The 21,926-nt window shown below is 35.0% G+C and overlaps 2 protein-coding genes across 2 annotated transcripts; both read right to left on the bottom strand.

The window, feature by feature from the left end:
* Positions 1 to 5,606: 5,606 nt before the first annotated feature.
* Positions 5,607 to 6,421, bottom strand: LOC104880497 (protein S40-1). Its single transcript, XM_010657294.3, has one exon. It carries the CDS (start codon positions 6,130 to 6,132, stop codon positions 5,785 to 5,787), a length of 348 nt encoding a protein of 115 aa, XP_010655596.1. The 5' UTR covers positions 6,133 to 6,421; the 3' UTR covers positions 5,607 to 5,784.
* Positions 6,422 to 16,816: 10,395 nt separating this feature from the next.
* Positions 16,817 to 21,862, bottom strand: LOC100250276 (subtilisin-like protease SBT5.6). The gene is made up of 9 exons (XM_002269339.4): positions 21,765 to 21,862; positions 21,476 to 21,668; positions 21,205 to 21,396; positions 20,922 to 21,033; positions 18,721 to 19,279; positions 18,527 to 18,627; positions 18,064 to 18,424; positions 17,748 to 17,961; positions 16,817 to 17,591 (listed from the first exon to the last, which is right to left on the bottom strand). The coding sequence occupies exons 1-9, from the start codon at positions 21,828 to 21,830 to the stop codon at positions 17,053 to 17,055; spliced, it is 2,337 nt and encodes a 778-aa protein (XP_002269375.1). The 5' UTR covers positions 21,831 to 21,862; the 3' UTR covers positions 16,817 to 17,052.
* Positions 21,863 to 21,926: the final 64 nt, after the last annotated feature.

Raw genomic sequence — 21,926 nt, 5'->3', positions numbered from 1 at the left:
AGTCCTTTTATGATAAAATATAAGATCTTCTCATAAAACCTAGTTGGAATGCAAACCCAACTTTTTAAAATCGACAGGTGAACTTAGGTTTGAGGATAAATGCCATAACCCCTATGCTTGAACCAACCCAGCCTATGATTCCTGGAAATTTTTATGTTTGACTGGACTTCATTGTTATAGTGGTTCATGGAGACCCAACATGCCTTAAGTGAGAACCTAAAACTCATCCCATTGGATGCCTTTATTCCTTTGCTAAGGACCTTGAAGTTTATTCTGAAAAAATTAGTGCCTACATTTGTTTATTCTGGATAAGATTAGAAGTGAAAACTAACTATTTTGTGATGAAACTGCTTCCTTGTGTTATGAGTAGCAGGAAGTTAAAGCATCTTGTGAACATGCATGGGTGCAAGTGCTGTCTCTCCAACAACACCCTGCATATCTCACAGGAAAGTGAAGACTTAATATGAAAACCACATAATTTCTGCCAAATAAATATGCTCTGAGGGGATTGGTACATATAAGAACTGTAAGGTGAGCCAGTCAGAATTACAAGGATGTGTCAATGTGTCATAGTCATCCCATTAACATTCACTAACTACACGTTATTTTCCATCAAGTTGCTTCCTAGACATTCCTATGCTTCATCTGCTGGCAAGAATTGTAAGTTATGGCTCTCTTGTCTGTTCAGATTACAGATTCCCCTTTATCTTCTCCTTAGGCTATATTTGGAATGTTAGAATAGAGAATAAAAAAATCCATTGTTATGAAAACCAAATCCCATTCTCACTAGGATTTTGATTCCTTATTTTTATGAGTTCATAATTCACCCACATTCCCATCCCATTTTCATTTCTGTTCTCATATACCAAACGTACCCTTAGCATGAACAACTATTCCGAGCCTTAAATCTGTTTGATGGTAACCTAATCTGCTTGAATCTATTATCAACCCTTTTCGAGGAAAATGAAAATTAATAGGAGTTTCTGTTGTTTGATAGTCACAGAAAAGAGGAAAGAAAAGAAAGACTCAAAATCAGGGGGAAATGTATACATCTTCAAAAGTTCCCATAGTTGAAGGAAAATTTGAAAGTAGGTTAGAAAAAGGTGCTGGTTGACACTTGTACTTATTACAATTTTTTTCCCTATGCCAATGGAAGCTTAGTACAATTGCAAACAAGAAGACCCATAGTTTTTTCATTTCATACGTGGGGGTAAGATCCTAGTCACCCTGTCTCCGTAAACCTTGACTTTGAAGGATAAAGATTATATCATATTACAAGATCCAAGGATAAGGTTGATATTACTACCACTGGTCCCCCCTTCCAATATAACCATGTACTTCAATGCTGTAGAAGTAATGGATAAGAGTAAAGAATGGAAAGGGAGATGTGATAAATGTTCCAATGCCAGGCGGTAGCTCAATTAGTGGGGAAATTCTTGCCTACACGTCTCTCTCTCTTTTTCTCTCTCGCTCTCTCTGTGTTGTATGTTGTATGTTGTATTTTTATGTGTTTGTTTTCTGTCCCTTTCTCTCAGCATTAAAATTGGTTGAACCATCATTAGAGATATGGTTCTCTGTCCTTTTATGTGATTGGAACCTTCTGGTTTGACCACTATTACCAGAGATAAACTGATAAAGCAAAAGCCTGCTTATTCTTTGTGTGTTTCTTGTGATTGGAAATCCACTAACACATCTATGCTAATAGTTTTTTAAAATGGTTTTTTTTTTCTTAATTTTTTTTCTCCTTTCTAGAAAACAGAGAATTATTTGCCAAACGTGACCTTATTCTTCAGAGCCACAACAAAATGAAAAGTGGAAGTGGAAACCATGAAAGCAATGCATTTGTCTTTTACCCTTTAGATTTGGCTTTGCCTCCATCTCAAATTGAACAAGTCCTTCTCCATTGCTTTCACGCCTTTGCTCCTTTCTTCCTTTTTTTAATACTACTATCTAAAATGTTTCTTTCACTTTGCCCTTTTATTTAGATAAAGAACGAAAAGTAATTATATTTATTATGAAAAATTGGGTAATATGTTTCATATTTGACATTTGAGAGTGCAAACAGGTGACCTAATTTAAATCATCTGAAAATCCATGCATGCAAAGCAATTGAATCATGCACAGTCAAAAATATCAGGCGTCAAAAAAAAAAAAAAAGTCCTCTTGTTAGTTTAGAATTGGGATTTCACAAGGCACTGCCAATTCTCACTTTGATCATTTCTCCACACATTTAGTGATATTCATACATTCCGTTTGCGTGAGAAACAAGTGACATGTTTCACTTGTGTTTAAGTTTGATTCTTTTTCTATGTCATTTTTTTTTCGAAGAGTTTGGTCAACTTAAATTTGCATGGATTTATATTTTTTCGGTCATATTTTTAATTTTTTTTAAGGTGTTGATATCTGTTGAATTTAAATAGACAAAGAAATTTAGCTACCAAAGTGAATCCTATCTCCGCATTATCATAAATGGGAGAGTAATCTGTCTAATGAGAAAATAGGGGCATCGGCTCTGATCTTCGACCACCCTCCCTCCCTTCGTCGTGCCTTTCCTTTAATGGTTGGGGAAAGCATTCCCTTATATAAACTTGTCGGACATTCTTTCCAAGTCTTATTCAAATAGGGGGTGAGTTTGATTTAAACATTGGCTTAAACATGATTTGAGGGTCCTAATTATGCCAATTTCACACTTTCATAATTAAATAGGGGTGAGTTTGATTTAAACATAGACTTAAACATGATTTGAGGGTCCTACTTATGCCAATTTTGCACTTTCATAATTAAAAGTGTACGATTTATAAGATGAAGATGTCAACAAGAGGATCAAGGTGTAAAATGAGATTAAGACATAAATGAAGAAGATCAAAATATAATATAAAGTAATATATATATAAAATAATAAAATTAAATACATATCCGACCTAATTGGTCATATTTTTCTTTAAATAATATAATCATTAAAAATGTTAAACTCAATTTAAAGTATTTATATAGAAATAATAATTCTATCAAAATGATTTCTTAACCAAACTCTAATAAAATTTAGAAGATAGAAATAATTATATATCATGATTTTTTAATTATGCAATAAATTATTGGAAACTTGATAATATTTTTAATTGTTTGAAAAAATTTTCTTTACCTAATTGAGTTTGACAGTTTTCAGTAGACATTACGTCTCTTCTTTGCATCCCAACAACCCCTCATTTACTTCAAACACATTAAAAACTGCAAAATAAAAATAAATAAATAAATAAAAACATAAAAAAAATTTCGCTGTGATTGGATTTAATCAAGTCACAAAAAATATTATAAAAATCAATTATTTTAGTAAACTGTTTATAATTTATTGTTTTTTTTCTTCGGTGTGAAAGCGCAAGACGACAACCAAAATAATAATAGTATACTGGTAGGCATATCTGTTAAAAATCGGAGAATCTGTGGGTGGGAGTTCCAAAGAATCTGTGGCTCTGATGTTGTACACGTCATCCAAGGATGAGCTGACAATGCCCGGTCTTTTTGGTGCAAAACGGAAATTATTGACCACGTGGCACTGCCTTGACTGATGAAAACTGACGTTGCTGTATCTTACACGTGGCCTCGTTGTCAATGGCTTGCATCTTTCTATTAGGACACAGACCATTCAATCATGACCGTTGCTGTATCTTGTACGTTTATTTCATATAATATTTGCTACTAGAGTCTACGATACTAATATAATATTTAAAAAAATATATTAATTCGTCAGTATATTTTGATTTTTTGAACAATTTTTTTAAAGCCATATTAATTAGAAAAATTTAACAACCCAAGTTTGAATGATCACTTCACCCATTCCAAATCCCCCCTTTCAAACTCATGTTACAACATTTAAAGATATTTTAATAGTTGAAGATAAATAAAAACTCATATTAAATAAAATAAATAATAATATATAAATTTGAATTTCAACAAAGAGTATAACATATGACAATTTTAATTTCTCAAATTACAAAATGTCCATAAGAAATTGGATTATTTGTTGTCATTTCATGTTTTATATAGTCGACTAGATTATAATAATTTTACATGTGGGCCTCATGTCTTATTTTTTTTTTAATTGATGAATGATACTGCTCTCTTCATATAATATATATTATATGAAAATAATTACACTAAATTTCATGCGACATCGACCCTTTTCACATCAAATTCTTTAATGGGATTCAATCGACAAATCCAGATTGATGGAATATATTTGTTGAATTATTGGTAGAATATAATTGTTAAAAATTATACCTTCACTATGTGAACCTATCCTCGAACAAATAGACATGAATATAAATACAAGATTATAAACTTATCGAAATTTATTGATATAAATAATCACGGTCCTTAAACTATACTTTATGGACAATAGTGTCTTGACGTAACAATTGTAATAATGCATTCCAAAAAGAAGTTATGTTAGCTACTTTCAATGGCCTCGATGTATCAAAGCAAAGATTCATTTCATATGGCTATAATGTCCAATCAAATGGGCATAAAAAGGGAAATGAGCACGTGATTCATGAACTTGAGAATTGAAGAATGCATCCACACCCTTCGGTTGGTGGAGACCCCCATTGGATTCAATTGAACCAGTCCCATAAAAGGGTAAAAGGCAGAGTCACATGGCTATGACTCGTAACAAGCCCACCTCAATTATGTAGGAGATTTTTGAGTTCATAGATTACCAAAAATCAATTACCATAACAGACAATTATTTCCAAAAATTGCAAAAAAACATGGGGGTTCCAAATACTGAACCCCACTCCGCATTTCCCATTCCAAATGTATAGACGAAGCCTTCACGGTGTTACAATGCATATGTCCTTCAATTATTTGGATATCATTTAATTGAGCTTTTAAACTAATACATGCGTGCATGCACTTGATTTCAAAATCAATATTAATGATTTATTATTGTAAATTTTTATTAAATTTTTTTAATGTATAAATATATTTGATTTTATAAAATATATATTTTAAAAATATTAAATTTTAATTATCAATAAAAAATGGGAAACAAATTTTTTTGTGAAGGGATGGAGAGGTAACTTAACATGTTGGAAACAAGGCATGAGGGGATTCCAATTTTTAATGTTACCATAAAATTATTTGAAAACTAAGAAAATAATCCCAATTTTCAGTGTCTCTTATAATTTGTTGACTTTGATTTCGGAGTTTCATGTTGTCTTTAATAAAAAAAAAAAAAAAAAAAAATTGGATTGCTTTTACATCACATCACCCTTCATAAACATAAGATTGGGACAATTATTTAAAGAAATGGATTAACTTACTCGTTTGGATGCCTTCATTTTTAGTATATCATATTGAAACATTTTCAAGTCTGAAATGGATTCGTTCAATTCATGAACCAACCAAACACTCCCTTTAATCCTTCTCTGTAAACCAGCTGTTCATGTTCGAGTCTGCCGAAGTTCAGACAAGAACCGGAACTGGTGTGGGGCTCAGTGCGCACCCTGTGCAGCATAACTGAACCCAGCCAATCTGTAAGCTACATGACATCATAAAAGAGGGAAAACAAAATGATGATGACGAGGAAGAAGAAGAAGATACTGATATGGAAAAATATAATTAAATTATATTCCATTTTCTAATTAATTCACAATTTTTCATTCTTTCGCTTCAATGCATGAGAATTCAAATGGATTAACCCACACATACAGATCGACATTACAGCCATAAAATTTTCCCTTCATTCTTTTTTCTTTTCTTTTCTAGCTAAAGAAGCAAGTTGTGTCATGTTTCTAAGAAACCAGTCATCCTCAGAATCGAATTCCGCACCCGACTCAAATCCCTCCCCTTCAGCGTCCTCCCAGTGCCCGTCCTCACCGAAAACGCCATCTTCCCGGCTACTCTTCGGCTGGTGATGACATGCGGCGGGACCATCTCTTCATCTTCAAAATCGAAATCCTCCTGGGATTCATCCGAATCTCCACAAAGAGAAGCACTGGTGGGAATATTCATGGGAACCGACTTCTTCTTTTTCTTCTTCGCGAACTTATGATTGTGACTCGCTTGCGATGGTATTTCTCTGTAATCATGTTTATCGGCAAACATCACCTCGGCTTCCTGGAACTCTTCCATGTCAGAGAAAATTATAGGAAAAAATGAACAAAAGGCTGATAGAACAGTATGGTAGAAGAGGCATATGGGTGATATTTATAGGAAGGAGAGTGTTTGATTGACGAGAAAAATTAGGGGAATCTAAATCGTAGTGAGCACACTAATGATTTTGTCGTCAGATGGCGTCACTCTAAAGGCCTTGAGTGCGGTCCTCGCTTCACTCTTTCTTCCCTTCTCTCTCTAAGTTTTTTGTTTTTTTTGTTTGTTTCTCTCTCTAGAGTCCATCCATCGGCTCCTCACTCAAACAGCTCCTTCCTCTTTTTTCTTATGGCTCACGGCTCTTTATTTAGTGACTTGTTTGGGTTTTGTAAACTGTCTTTAACGCGTTGTTAATGCTGGAGTGGGCTTTCAAAATTTTTTTTAAAATTAATTAAAATTTGTACTCACATCTTTGGCCACACACTTCATGTGCTCATGTTTACATGACTTTTAGTTTTCCAGTTTTGGGTCTCATTCCCTTTGGGTTTTCAGGGGACCACCCCCTTTCGAGTGGTTCATTTTTCTGCCAAAGCTTTCGTCAGATTAGTTATTTTTCAAACCTAGAAAATGATATTAATTAATCATACACAATACATTTCATGTGATTTTGTTTTTCGAAACTATTTTCCCAGTTGTGATGATAAAGTGTTGTCACAATGTCACCCTATTGTTGAAATGGTCTAATGCAATGACCAAGAAAGTGGAATGGTGTCATTATGACTCATAAAAGCACATCCAAACTTTTGATTAGGAAAATCGCACTCCCGAGTCCCAACTCTCATCATCCATCTGGTCCGTCCTTGGACCGTGAGAAAATTCTGGCTAGACCATGAATCACTTTCTAGGGGGTTATTGTATGGGCATCAATTATTCGTCCCCAAACATATACAGCTAATAGCATTGTAGATTGTGGTTTTCTGTTGGGTTGATTAAAATGAAAGACCAAATATAGGGTTACAATTTATTAGGTGGATGAGCAAATGGTCTCGTAGCATCCAAAGAGATTAAATGATTATTGTCGGACTTTCTCAATTTAGGGGTGATAATATTAAGAGGACCCACTTGATTAGCATTGATTTTGTGCCCAGTAATTAATTGGATCTAAATTTGATATATTCATCAATGGATTTAAATTGGATTAATGATTAAATACAGCGTGTATCTTATTAATTTAATTTCTTGATCAACACGAAACCTTTCAGGAAACATTTATTTTTAATTTCCCAATTAATTTAACAAACCCATGTATTCCCCAAATGCCTACCCTTTAAGGCTTTAACAAGGAAAAAAAATAAAATAATTAAAGTCGAGGATAGCCGAGCCAGGAGAAAATGGCTGCAGTAGCTGAAGCCTGAAGCTGAAAGCTGTAATGTTAAGAGTGATGATTGGGGGAGGCGTAGGTGTAAAGCTAGGGACGGGGGGAGCTCGGCGCATCCGTCGGCTCATGCTCCGGGTGAGCTGGGCTCTTTTGTCGAGGTCCACCTAATCAAATTCCACAACCTTGGCAGCAAGCAGCGTAATAATTCTAATAAAACAAACCACTAGTGACACGCCACGTGGGGAAGTGACGTCACAGGGAATCTCAATAATTCCTCTGCTCAGTGCCACGTTCCCGATCCCAGCCGTTGGTTTCGTGCAAGTCCAAGCTTTACATTTTAGCTAAAGCCAAACGAAGTCTGCCTTTGGGATAAGAGAGGCCCTGTTTGGAAACCAAACAAACAGGCCCCCAAAAAATAAATAATTTCCGGGAGAGAGGGGGTGTGGTCCAATGGGAAACTTACACGTCGGACTCCCATTTTTCTCCATTCCTGGAAAATGACTCCTCCCTTTGAATTTTTGGCTACGTGACTTTTAATTTTGGTCTTCATATTTGTTCACAAAATGCCGTATTGGAGGGATTCTTATCTTCAAGTTTTGCACTGTATGACTTTAATTTGCCGTTGAATTATAGCATATTTTTCCTGTACGGATATGCGCATTATATGCTTTTACGTTTATGGCTCTATCTTTTTTTTTTTTTTTTTTAAATCAACAATAGAGTGTTGGGATGAAATTAATGAATTATAGTTAAGTATTGAAGCAAGAAGTTTGGCTTTTTTCAGTTAAGCATTTTGGTTAGACACCGGAAATTTTGGATGAATTTTGACCAAAGTTTTGGAGGATTCCCACTAAGTTTTTTTAGTGACAATGACATCAATCTAAATGAAATTAATGGATTGGAAATTTGGAATGAAGGATAATTATTCCGTCCAAATGAACTACGATAAGAATAGGAGTGATTTATGATATTACGTATAAAAAAGGGAATCCAAGTTTTTATGGGAATTGGACTTGATTTGTATGATAATGAAATTATTTATTTTCATTTTTAATATATAAAAAAAATAATAGAAACATAAATAATTGAAAATGACATTAATTTCTCATCCTCCATTTTAGCCTTTTAAACATATCCTTTATATTATTATAAAATTTAAAAATTCTTTTAAATAAATAATTCTAAAAATAAATTGGTTTTTCAGATACTAAAATTTTAAATAAGTTAAATGAGTCATATTATTTTAAACTGGTTCTACGAATAAATGAACGACCGTTTCAATTTCTTTGTTAAGTTGGTATTACTATAGGCCTAATTCAACCTAATCTATCTTAATTATTGAAGGGGTTATACAAATTGTGCCATATTATTTATATAATAAATACGGTATATTCATAACAAATAAAATTCAAAACAACCAAGTATATTTTATAATTTTTTACATCGACATGACATGAAGTCGAAACAACACAAACAATTGCCATTCCTAACATGAAATGGGGGGTCGTGTATATTTTAATTGTTGAAGCCAAGTTTTGATTGATATTGGAGTTATTATTGTAAGTGTGTTTGTTGTGTGAGTTTGATTTACGTTCAGTTATGGGTTTTCTTGTGCATGCACGTTGGTGGAGTCATATCATTGAAGTTTGGCATTATTTTGGTTGGATGTGTTGGAATCAAATTTGGGAGAAGGAAAATGATTAGAGTTTGGAGGGTCAGAATCTTTAATTTTAGAGTGATAATGACATCAATCTAATCTGCACATATTTTTAAGCAAAACTAAATGAAGTAATTTAAAGACCCGTTTTATATACTCAGTGTTTTATTGTTTTTGATTTTTTTTTAAAAATATTTAAAGTGTTTTGTGCTGTTTTCTATTTTGTTGTTAAAAATAAGAAATGAAAACATATTTGATGATTATATAACATCAAGTAGAATGTTTTTTTTTCCCTCTAAATGAGTTTGGATGGTATCTTAATGTTTATAGATGAGAAATTGATATTGTTGATTTGATAAAAAGAATACCATACAATGAATGTCTTGATGATTCACTTTAAATTTTGGAAGAAAAAAATTATTTAATATCTATAATTTTTAATCAAATTTTAAAAGTAAAAAATGAAAACATGTTATCAAATGAGACTTTCACAACCATTTTCAAAATTTTAATAATAATAATAACAATAACAATAATCAATAAATCAATCAATCAAATATGGAACCTGGTGTACACCTACCTTTCCATTGACTGTGCCAAACTATCTATTTGGATTCTTTGATTGATTTAACTTAATTGCAACATGCATATATATATATATATATATATATATATATACATATACATATATGTTGGTAGATCGGAGGGTTGGCCGTGTCCATCAACTCCCTTTGTGTTCGTCATGGGCACTTGGGTGAATGCATTACAAGGGTAAGGTATGTGTCTTTCCTAACAGCAATTACTTTTAGGAGAGTTGGTAGCGCCTGATGTCCTACAAGTGGTATCAAAACCGAGGTCACGGGTTTGAACCCCAAGGGTATCGCCGGGGGGGAGATTGTTGGCAGATCGGAGGGTTGACCGCGTCCATCAACTCCCTTTGTGTTCGCCGTGGGCGCTTGGGTGAATGCACTATAAGGCTAGGGTATGCGTCTTTCCTAACAGCAAGAAATATTTTTATAAAGTGGCTACCCACTCTTACCTTCACCTGAAAAGTAGGAAGTGATGAAGATGTGGTAATGTAAATTTGTTATAATGTGTATATAAGTCAAGCAAGTTATGAAAGGAAAAAACCCCCTTTTTGCTAATTTAAATTTTCTTATTTTTCACTTTGGCCTTGTTTATGTGAAAGAAAATCTCAAAGCTCGAGCAATTAGGGAGATTAGAGAAGGAAGAGCAAGTTATTGACACAAACTTCTTCCCCTAGCTACAAGAAAGCTTGGAATTATAGTGAACATAATTTGATCAACAAATGGGTACCTTATTGGCAAATGATAATGAAAAGTTGAGAGCTAGGTTGAGATTAAGACCCTCTTTATCACCATTAACTATTTCTATGCCCCTGACTATTGAGAGATGTTACCAAGCAAACTCACATTTTTTCTTGAAGGTAGATAAGTCTATAAGGAATGAGATCATTTGGTCTTTTAAGGATAAGGGCCTTCTAGAAATACAGTTGGATGTGCTAAAGACTCATGTTAACTCTATTATAGGGAGAAATTAATGCCCATTAGCTTATAAGTATGATAGTACACAAACTAACTAGTAGTTCATTTTTTCACATGTTCTGAAAATAAAGGTGACAGATTTATGTTTCCTAAAATTCTAGATTTATGATGGTACTAAGAATCCAATTGATTATTTAACTCTACCATAAGCCAGTAATGTCTTTGGTGCACAACAAAGGTGCATTACTATTAAACTAAAGTTTAGTTGATTGCGGTTTTGATGATTATAAAATAAGATTTGGAACTAACAATTATGTTTTGAAGAGTGATTAGGGAAAAAGAATTTTCAAAGAGACAACTACCAAAATATCAAGTCAAAAGGAAATAAAAAAGATGGAGAAGTCCTAAAAAAATGGTATTTCAATATAATTTTTTTAGGGTTTTGTTGTAAGTTTGTTGGTACATTAAGATCAAAATGTGTTGCAATTTTTATTTATGCACTTAACTATTTTAAGTTCATCCAAGTTCTAAATATGGTTTTAGTTCATTTATAAATTTAGTGAGCAATTGATTTAAGGAAAAATCAACATTTAAATTTGGCTAAAATCATTCTAAAAGGTTTTTTAATGATTAAGAAGTTGATAACTAAATTTTCCCAAAGGTTTTTGACCCTAAAATTACAAAATTCTCAAACTTGAGGAGAATTGATCGATCGATTGATAGGAACAAAAATGACTTAAGTTGGCAAATTGGTGTTTCAATTGGTTGAGAACATTGAGGACTAGTTGAACCGCTTGGGCAATAGTTAGTCTAAAGGCTAGTTTAGGTCTTCAACTCCTATTTAAAGTCTCAAAACTTCTTGCATTATATGGAGAATAGTTTAAAATCATTATTATATATTATTGAAGCCTTAAGAGAGTGTTTTTTTAAGGTACCTTGCTTCAAAACTTGTATTTTATCTTAATATACTGCAATCTTAGTTTCATCTTCTATCCATTTGAGCCTAAACTTATACTACAATCAATCTTCTATCAATTATAACCTTGTGAGGTATTGCCAAGTGTGAGATCACTTTGGGAGGTCAAGTGTAGGATCTCTCTTGAGAGGCTTCATTGAAATTATAATCTAAAGGGAATAATTTAGCATGAAAAATCTTGTTGTAGAGGACTCCTTAGAAATATATTCCAAGTGTAATGAGTTTGGAGACTTTAATGCTAAAAACCTTTATTTAGTGGAAGCCTCACACGCTTAAAGTTTGAGGAGGGTAGATATAAACCGAGTTATAGAGAACTACTATAAAAACCTAGTATTTGCATATTCTCTTCTCTATTTACTTTCATATATAATTGATCTTGAGCGATTACTTTAGGTTTATTAGCACATAATCCTCATAATTGTAGAGCTTTTTTTGAAAAGTTTGTACAATCCAATACTAGTATGGTTTCACAATCTACTCAGCGGGACCATAACTTCATTTGTCAATTTATACATGATGTTTGTCTCTTAGTATATATGCTCTTCTCATTGGAGAAGATATATGAATTCTTTAATTAACATTTGGATGGTTGAAGGAGAAGGGTTAAAGGAAACTATGTTGATGGTTTAGTGTAGTAATAGTTCAAGTGGAGGCTTATGATGATTCCATTGCTTGGATTGTATTCAAGTAAGGGATTCCCATCCACTCTCATTTATACAAGTCCCTCCATAAGAAGAAACTTGACACAGTGGAGGAATCCTTTGCAAAACCCTACAAATATGCAAGTTTTGAGAAGGCTATGGTTGTGATGACTTCTAAAATAGTGGCAACGACTAACTTGGAGAAAAAAAAACCACTTGATGGATAAAAAGCATACCAACACAATAAACAAATTTAAACTAAAAGCCCAAGTGATAATAGGACATCTATGGCCTTGAGCAAAGATGTTACATGTATTTTTTCTGAATGTAATGCCCTATACTCTCAAGTGTTTTGGGAACTTAGCTACATGACTTCATATGATCCCTATAGCCTGAAAAAGACTTGTCCGAGAAGGATAGGAATAGTTATCATGCTTATCATCATGGTCATGGTCACATAACAAAACAATTAATAGTTTCAAGCATGTAGTTGAAATGTATCTTCCCAAAGGACAACTACAACTATTTATGCTTGTTGACAGTGACAAGGTTGAGGAGACATAAAAAGTTAAGCAAAGTTTAAATGATACAGTTGAAGGTTGCAGACGTTGTGATTTCTGTTATTTATGGAAAAAGTAAGAATTGTTGGATGACTAACTTGGAGCATGCCAATCAAGTAGTAATAAAAGTTTGATCAATTATAATTCAACAACCCAGACTAGGAGACATGGTATCTTACTCCCTTAAGGAAAGTGATATTTCACAACCTTATAAAGACTCACTAGTTGTCACTTGCTAGTTGCTAATTGTAGAGTTTAATGGATCTCAATAGTTTAGTTGATATCTTATTTATGTCCATTTATTAATGGGTGTGCATTTTGATAGAGTTATTGACTCCTAGAACTAGCATCTTAGGAGAATTTAATGAAGATTCAATAAATATTAAAATGGAGTAACACTCTTGGTCAACTCTGAGTTGGTAACTCTCATGATTAAATTTCTAGTCATTTATATGACTTTTCCATATAATATCATACTTGGAAAGACCTAGATTCATCATATGAAATCATAAAATGCTATTTCCAACAACTTATAGTATTATGAAAATTGTTGGTGACTAGTTATTTATAAGAAAATGTTATTGCATAGATTTGGAGGGTGCTTTTGAGAAAATTGATATTCATAGATACAAGTTATAACAATTACAACAAGTGGTGAGGAAGAAATGTAACTTTTTCTTACCCACATAGGAGTTGAAAACTTCAAATTTGGTGGAAAATTCATTAACTAGAATATATCCATTGACATCAATTTTCTACCAATTGAGAAACAACAAATTGTTGAGTTTTTGAAGGAGTATCAATTTGTTTTTACATGGGAAATTAAGGATATAGTGGGAATAAATCTATTTATGGTTATTCATATGCTCAATATTGATCCCTAATTTGTTCTTGTTCAATTTGAAAATTTTGAAATTTGACACCAAAGAAAAGGAAGATCATAAATCAAGAGTTGCTAGGATGCTAGATATTGAATTCATAAAAAAGTTTAGTACCCCACTTGGCTTACTAATATTATGGTGATTATAAAAAAGAACAAGAAGTGACACGTTTATGGGGATTATATAGACTTAAATGAGGCTTATGCTAAAGATTATTTCTCTCTACCAAGTATAAATTAATTGGAAAAATGTAACAACTGGATATCAAAGACTATTTTTTATGGAAGTCTATTTTGGTTATAATAAGATAAAAACAAAGCCAAAAAATTGCCTTCATAATTGAGAAAAAAAACAATTTATGTTATTATTTGGTGATGCCTTTCAAATAGAAGAATGCTTTGGTTCACGGATGTTCTTAGACTTGTTAGGAAGGATAATGAGGCATATATTGATGATATGTTAGTAAAGAGTGGATTGGGCTCTCATTGTATGGATCTTAAAGCATCTTTCAATATTATTATGAAATATGAAATGAAACTTAATCTAGCCTTAAATAATGCCTTCTACCTTCTCCCTTCGCTGATTTAAATAGGAAGGTGAAACCCTTTCATACTTAGAGGAATGAGTTACGTCAATGTTATGAGTGAAGAGTGGCCAAGCGGTGCCTTTAATAAAGACTAAGAAGAGAACTATCACCTAAATGTCATACTATTGCTTGCCTTTTTTCAATACCAGCTCAAGACTCAATTCAAACTCGTAATCCAACATAATTTGTAACCTGAGTTACCGATCCCGATCTCAACTCAAACTTCGTCACCCTGCTCAAGGTGAAAACGGGTTTGAGTTGAGTTAGAGAAAAACATATGGTGGAGTCGGACGATAAGTGGTTATATTGCATGAAGGAAAAGGTACGTATAAATAGAGCAAGGTAAGAAAGGAAAAAGACTTTTCTTTGGCGTACTCAATTTGGGTGCTCTTAACATCAATTAAAATTTTCATATCAATATGTATTTTAGGTTGGTTTGCCCCCAGTTACAACAATGGTCGTTTCTATCTCAATTTTCCCTTCCTCGCCAATGGGCTTGAATTGACAAACACTCAGCCCAATTGGGCTATGGAGACTGTTGATGAGCCTCTTAGATTAATGTTGGGCCGGTGTGTAGGCCCTTGAAGCTCGGTGGACTGACCATCGTCTCTGCTTCCTTTCTCATTTTTGGTGAGGACCCTAAGTTTGGGTTCCCTTTCTCCATTTCATGCTTCAAAAGAATCAAAACCCTAATATAGCCGATTTTGTGTTTTTCCCGCGGGTTTTCTTTTTTCTTTCAGCAACATTTATAGTTGGCGAAATTGTGAGGAAGTATTCATACAATTATGGAATTGTCTTGGGTATTTTTGAGAAGGAGCTGTAAAATGCATGGTTTTAAAAATGCCGATCATGGTTTCGGTTCGGTACGATTAATTGAGTAGACGGATGGTTGAACTGGGACCGGCCAACCTCCGAACCGATCGATTCCCTCTGAACCACATACACGGTTCAACCATTTTAATTTTTTTTTTACCCCATCAAAACGGGGTTCCCATCAAACAAATATAAACCATTTAAATTTATATATATATATATATCCTTGTTTTAATTTTTTATCACATAAACTATTTAAACAAATATAAATATTTATATCTACATTTATTTTATAATAATTAATAATAATAAATATGAAATTAATATAATAATTTTAAAAACAAAATATATAGATATGTAATTAAATTAAATGTTATAATTTTCTTTTCACCTTTATATTTAAATATTATACGTTTAATAATATTTAGTATATTAATACATTTATATTATCTTTATCATTTAATTTGATATATCAAATATAAAAAAATGAAATATTATTAAAATTTTTAATTACATATATAAATTTCTTATAATAGTTTTTAATTTTAATAAAATATAAAATATTTATTTATGACGTGATCAGGTAACTCGATCTGTATCGACAAAATGAGAATGGCAGTGATAACATGATCTGTTTTAGCAGATACCCCTCGATTCAAATGATAGCCCAACACCCTTTCTCAAGTTTCAGCATTTCCCCCTTTCACAAGGCAAATGAACGTATATATTTGAATATGAATTTCGATTTGGCAGTAAGTTTCTTGTCTTACAAAAATTTCTTTTGTAATTTGTAGGTTACTAGCATGCATCATGTTAAGTGCTGCATGCCACAATCCGCCCAGTTATACTGCTGTTGAGAAGTAGGTCCAGAAGTACATAGGCCCAGTTATTATTTTGCTATGGTTCTTTGATGGATAGAGCTCAATATATTTTTTCACTAATTGAGGCCCCTAAAAGGATAACCCTCCAAGTTCAGCAGTTGTGGTTTAATTTTTTTTTTTTCTTTTTCCTCTCTTGGGAATTTAGAAGCTTAAACTCTTCAGCACTACTAATATGGTAATAAACTTTCCAGTTTTGTTGAACTCTGATAGATTTTCTTAGCACGGAATGTAGGGAAATGAGCAAGAAAGTGGGAAAGGTATAGCACCTACTAGCTATTGTTGAAGCCTTATCCTTGTTTGCTAACCTGGAGGTGGGTGGTTGTATGCCAATTGATTGTTCTAACATATTGTGTAGATATATTTCCATGAATATGTCATCATTTGTTGTAAATTGTAGTCACAAAGAACAGATAGTTTGGTAAGTATAAAACATGAGGCACTGGTATCTTCAAATTTCATTTAGACTTTGTCTTGAAACATTGGATGAATGTGCTTTGGAAGTGAAATGGATTTACTGTAGTCTGAGGCCAGTTTGTTTCTTTGGTTGCATTAAGATTTCAGTATATAATTAAATTGTGGGGGGGAGACACTGTGGGGTTGTTTATGGTGATTGTGTTTGGAGCAATGGCAGTTATGTTGGTCATTGTGGTTCCAGTGATCTTTTGTAAATATTGGTTGGCCCCAATTTTGAATCAATTTGTACCATTCACTCTGGAAAGTTTTAGAAGGTTCATACTGCTTTTGTGTTTGTATTGCTATTACTTTTGTCTGTTTAACTATAATACAAAATTGCACACACTTGAGATTCTAAACTTGCAGGCAAGCCAGGTTTGAAGAAGAAGAATTGATGAGCAGAATTCTCATTCTATTTATGTTCAAAGACACATTGCTTTTGAGGTATCAAGGTTCAACTAGCAATATTATTTCAAATCTTAGAAATCCTGGAACAGGATTAACCAAAGATCCAGGAACAGTATCTTCTTTCCATGTTCCTGCCCCTGCAATCCCTTCAAATCTTCAATCATTCTGAGAAAACTCTAATCCCTTACATATATATACTCCAATTTGGAAGTGATAGACAAAACTAAGCTAAAGACACTGCCATAGGGCTTCTTACATTATGGATTCCATCATTCCATGTATACCAACCAAAAGCATACTCCTCTGCATCATTCTTTTTGCTTGCCTTTGGGTTTCTAGCTTCTACTGTTATGCAGAAGCTTTTCTTCTGCCCAACATGATTAAAGTACAGGATACTTGGCTCAACCCTAACTGAAAATCCCACTGGTGACTTAACGCTAGAGAAGTATATACTTCTAGCGCTGCCAACATTAGTGACGGTCCTTGTGATGGTCACTTTGCGTTTGAGTTTGGAGATCTGGAGGGATGGATAGTTGAGATTGTTGGATGAGGGTGACACTTTTGGACAATTGAATGAGGAGTCAAGACTTTTAACTCCAATATTGCAGAGGTAGAGAAGATAGTCAGTGTATGTAGTGTCGTATACTAGACCGGGATCTGCAGCCTTTGTTGGTCGGAAGTGGCCTGAACCGTATTGGAAAGGGTTTGCTGGATTGCCAGATGAATCAGTTATTGGCTTGCCAATGTTGTTTACAAGTCCGGCTGTAATGTGAGAAATGTATCATATTAGAAAACAAACATGGAAACCATAGGTCAGAATAGGATAGGTAAAAAAATTATGGACACAGCCCAGACTAGACAAACTTAGAATAAAGGCCTTACTTCCACCCAACTACTATGAATGTTGTTTAACTATACCTGTGGTCATGAGAGCAGATCTTATAGCAGCACTGCTCCAATTAGGGTGAATGGCTTTGAGAAGAGCAACTGCAGCAGCCACATGAGGGCAAGACATAGATGTTCCAGAGAAAATATTATACTTCACCACTCGGGGATCCAATTCTGACCTTGTAGGGGATGATCCTTCGCTCCATGCTGCCAATATATTTAGTCCTGGACCTGTGATGTCGGGCTGTTGAGTATGCGGTATGCCAGAAGTTAGAAGTCTTAAAAGGTTTGACAGACAAGGACTGATTGCTCAATAAGAGAAAAAAAAAATGGTGACAGGAATTACCTTGAGAATATTAGGATCGATTGTATTCGGACCTCTACTGGTGAAAGAAGCCATGAATGGTGCTGGTTTAGCATGTAACACCGTCCGTCCTGGAATGATGGTTGCCATTGGTTTCTTTGTTGATTTAATATAGTTACGAATTTTAGTCACATCCTCGGAACTCACTGCAGTTGCAGGAAGAAGGTGAGGGTCTGCTGGGAGATCAAATCCATTTTCCGGCGTGTTTCCTAGAATAAAACCAACACCCCCGGCTCTTTTCACTTCAATGCCCTTTTCAATTCTCAATGCAATACCGCCCCTCAAGCACAAAACTAGCTTTCCTTTCACCTTCTTTGGATCAAGGGAACCAAAGTTGCAATTTCTGTAACATACAAAAATTGATAAACATTAAAAAAAGGAAAAAAAACCCACTTAACTAATCATGATTTTAATAATTCTTATTTTAACTGGAAAGAGAGATTACGCTGCAGTATTGTTCTTGGGCACTCCAGGGACGACGACATCTGCTGCGAATACCAGGGGGTACATCTTTTTCTTCAGCTTGTATGGGGTTACGGATTCTCCCTGAAAAGGAATCAGAGCAGAAAGTGCGCATAAAAGCAAGAATTGTCAAAATATTCATAGAACATTCCCTTGGTTTCTCAAAGGTGTAATTACCATGAGTTTCATGCCATTTCCAAGAACCAGAGGAGTGACAAATGCTCGGTCTACGCTACTAGCGCCAACTGTGATGATCCATGGTGCAGGGTTGGACAAAGTTGAGGGGCCAGGGCCTGAATTCCCAGCGCTACATGCCACTACAATGTTGTTCTTGGTGGCATGAAGTGCTCCAATTGCTATACCATCTTTGGCATAAGTGAAAGGTGTAGAAGTCCCGATAGAGATGCTGAGTACATGAACTCCATCAGCAATGGCATCATCTATGGCTGCTAACATGTCTTCTTCATAGCATGTGTTCCCTTTCACCTTTGTTTGGCCTGGGATCGGCCAGCAGACTTTGTAAATGGCGAGACGAGCCAGCGGGGCTCCTCCTGAGGCTGTGCCGGGGGCATACCCAAGTGCTGAAACATTGTGAACCCTTCGCCCTGCAACCGTAGATGCCGTGTGGGTTCCGTGGCCATCCTTGTCACGTGGTGATCTATAATCTGTTGTGGTGTTAAGAGGGCCATTGTCCGACTCATAACCCTTCAGATAGTATCGAGCTCCAATCAGCTTCCTGCAAAATTGCCAATACGTAGGACACGTCAAAGCTTAATTTTTAAAAGGATCATCTGCTCCATCCCCATATGACCTCAGTAGTAGAAAGGAGGGACACATCAAATTGTGGGTCACATTTGTGCCCTTGTCACGGACGAGCAAGGTGTGTGCACTGAAAACAAGCCCAGAGGACTATCTCATGTGCATTTCTTGGCATTGGATTTATAAAACTCACAAGATGGCAATGGGAGGGGCTAAAAAACAACGACCAACAGCTCAGACCGTTCACTTTTCGATCAAAATGGACAAAATGGACAGATAGGGATCACCAATTAAAACACACTCTTTACAGTAACACTAAAAAATCCAACATCAGAATCAGGAACAGTTTGTGTAAATAGCATCCGACATCTGCAAAAGGACAGTGTGTACGTAGCACAGGGAAGGAGGCCCATTAGATGCTTTCGGTGAAAACACCTTGGTTGTCATGGTCTGGTTCTGTTCTAGAAGTGTGTAAAATCCAATTACAACCATGCCAGCTTGTTCTTATTCCTAAACCACTGGACTTTTTACACTAGGGCATAATGAATCTGAAGTTTGCTTTAACTTTTCTGCTACTTGTTAAGCTATATAAGCCCCTCTTGGTATCAGTTTTGAAACCATTTTCAGCTCTCTCCATAGGAAAAAAAATACAAATACCACCGAACTAAAAGAATGCTAGCCTTTTCCAGGGTAACTGTTCTAATTAACTTCTCTTTGTTTAACTGAAAAAGACTAGAAACTGCAAATCAAAATCCTTTTCAAAAGTATGCTTCGGATCCCTTCTTGCAAACTAATTTATTGTCAAACTTTTGTTAATTGTAAAGTGTGAACGTTTGACCGTTTAAAATCACATGACAGTCACCAGATGCAACACTCGATCATGGTTTAGACTAGACAAGTATAGTTGAAATCTGAAACACCTTTATTTTTTAAAGCTACTGAGGGGTCCCCATAACAGTATACCCAGAATAAGCAGACTGGGATCAAGTGATGATGTAGGTTACAGTTGAAAAGAAAGAAGAATGATCCATCTCTGATACATGTTCCGTGAATGCGAAGCACACAGATTCCACTCTATGCCTTCTTGGAGAGGCAGCTAGTGGTTTCTGGGTGGGTTGCAGCATCAGGGCTTGTGGTCCAAACCTCGAATGGGGCCACTCTCATCCTCTTCCTGGAAAGGAGACTGAACTGTGTCACCGTGCCTGTCCTAACACTATCTTCAGTTTCTAACGGGCAAGATTCCTATTGGTTCTGAGATTTCTCGACCAATCATGAGGCCTAAGAACATCCCATTTTGCAAAGAGAGAATCATTCTAATGCTATGTAGGAATAGTGTTGTGGCTAAGATTTGGAGGAAAATAAGAATCTACGTGGCCTACCAGAGATCAATTAGGTTTATGGTTGAAAAAAAGGGTGATGTATACATTGATCAAAAGACCCAAAAGGTCTAGAATTCATAGCACCCGTAGCTGTTAAACATGAGTGGACCATATGGAGAAGAAACAATATCACGGGTATTGCTTAAAATTAATTCTTCCTGACGAAGACTAGGAAACAGCCATGGAATAATGGTAAAAAGGATTAATGCCATAAAAGCAGGAGAGGGATTGAACGCTCACCTGTTACAATCGGAGGAGTTGAAAGCAACTCCAGTTTGGCAGATTCCCTTCCATGATTTTGGGATAGGTCCCATTCCTTCATCACTAAAGCTCTTCGACTCCGGCCATACACCTAATCAACACCGCACTCATCACATGCAATCAGTATACACTGCCTTCAACTAATCAATCATTACAGGTTGCAGCCTTATGATAGAGGCAAAAGCACATGAGTTTTCCATAAAATAGGAAAGAAAATAAGAGGGGAATCACACGAAAATTAAATCGTTTGTATTGGAATTACCATTATCCACCATCCCAACTATGATTTGATCACCATATCTGGCTTTTTCCAATAAATTTCTCGTCTTCTTTTGCTTCTTCAACTGTTCTCTTCCCAGTCCCTTCTCCAAGCCTACAAATTCCCATGACCTTGTAGTGTGGAGGGTGTGCTTTTTCCGCTGGCTGGGGAATACTGATACCACTTCATCCATCTCTGTTGGAAAAGAAAAACTATTAGACTTGTTTCATGAGAGAAAATATAAATGCTGACCCATTTGAACGCTTTGTTTTACCCGAAAGCTTTGTGGCTTCTTGGGGGCTGAGAACTGCTGCAAAGCCATTGATGCTGTGCTTGTAACTGTAGAGGAGAGAATCTCTAGCTTCTTCCTCGGATGCTTTCACAGAGAGAAGATACGAGTGGTGATAATCCTCTATCTCATGAAGTGCTTTCTGTCCACTGTGTCCTCCAAAATATACTATATAGACCTGTGTTGTCACAGCACTTGTGAGATGAGCAATGAAAATATGTCACAGAACAACCCAAAAAATAACGTGGTTTCATGAGAGGAAAATCAAGAAAACCTTTCTTTCTGCACATGAGGCCAGGAGAGGAAGCAGGAAAAGCAAAAAGAAAACACAAAACCTCATTGTTGATGCTGCACAATCTTGATGGGTTGATATTGGCTATTTATAGGTTCACTGCGCATTGGTTTAAAACAGTTATCCTATGATGTTATTTTTGAG

Source organism: Vitis vinifera, chromosome 10, assembly GCF_030704535.1.
Source record: "Vitis vinifera cultivar Pinot Noir 40024 chromosome 10, ASM3070453v1".
In the NCBI taxonomy this organism is placed as follows: domain Eukaryota; kingdom Viridiplantae; phylum Streptophyta; class Magnoliopsida; order Vitales; family Vitaceae; genus Vitis; species Vitis vinifera.
This window is presented reverse-complemented; position numbering and strand designations above follow the sequence as displayed.

Excerpts from the sequence above, each read along its gene's own strand:
- LOC104880497 (XM_010657294.3), bottom strand. The coding sequence starts at position 6,132 with ATGGAAGAGTTCCAGGAAGCCGAGGTGATGTTTGCCGATAAACATGAT.
- LOC100250276 (XM_002269339.4), bottom strand. The coding sequence starts at position 21,830 with ATGAGGTTTTGTGTTTTCTTTTTGCTTTTCCTGCTTCCTCTCCTGGCC. Across the intron at positions 21,669-21,764 it reads CCTCATGTGCAGAAAGAAAG|GTCTATATAGTATATTTTGG; the intron begins GTTTTCTTGATT and ends GTGACAACACAG. Across the intron at positions 17,962-18,063 it reads TCGATCCTAATATTCTCAAG|CCCGACATCACAGGTCCAGG; the intron begins GTAATTCCTGTC and ends CATACTCAACAG.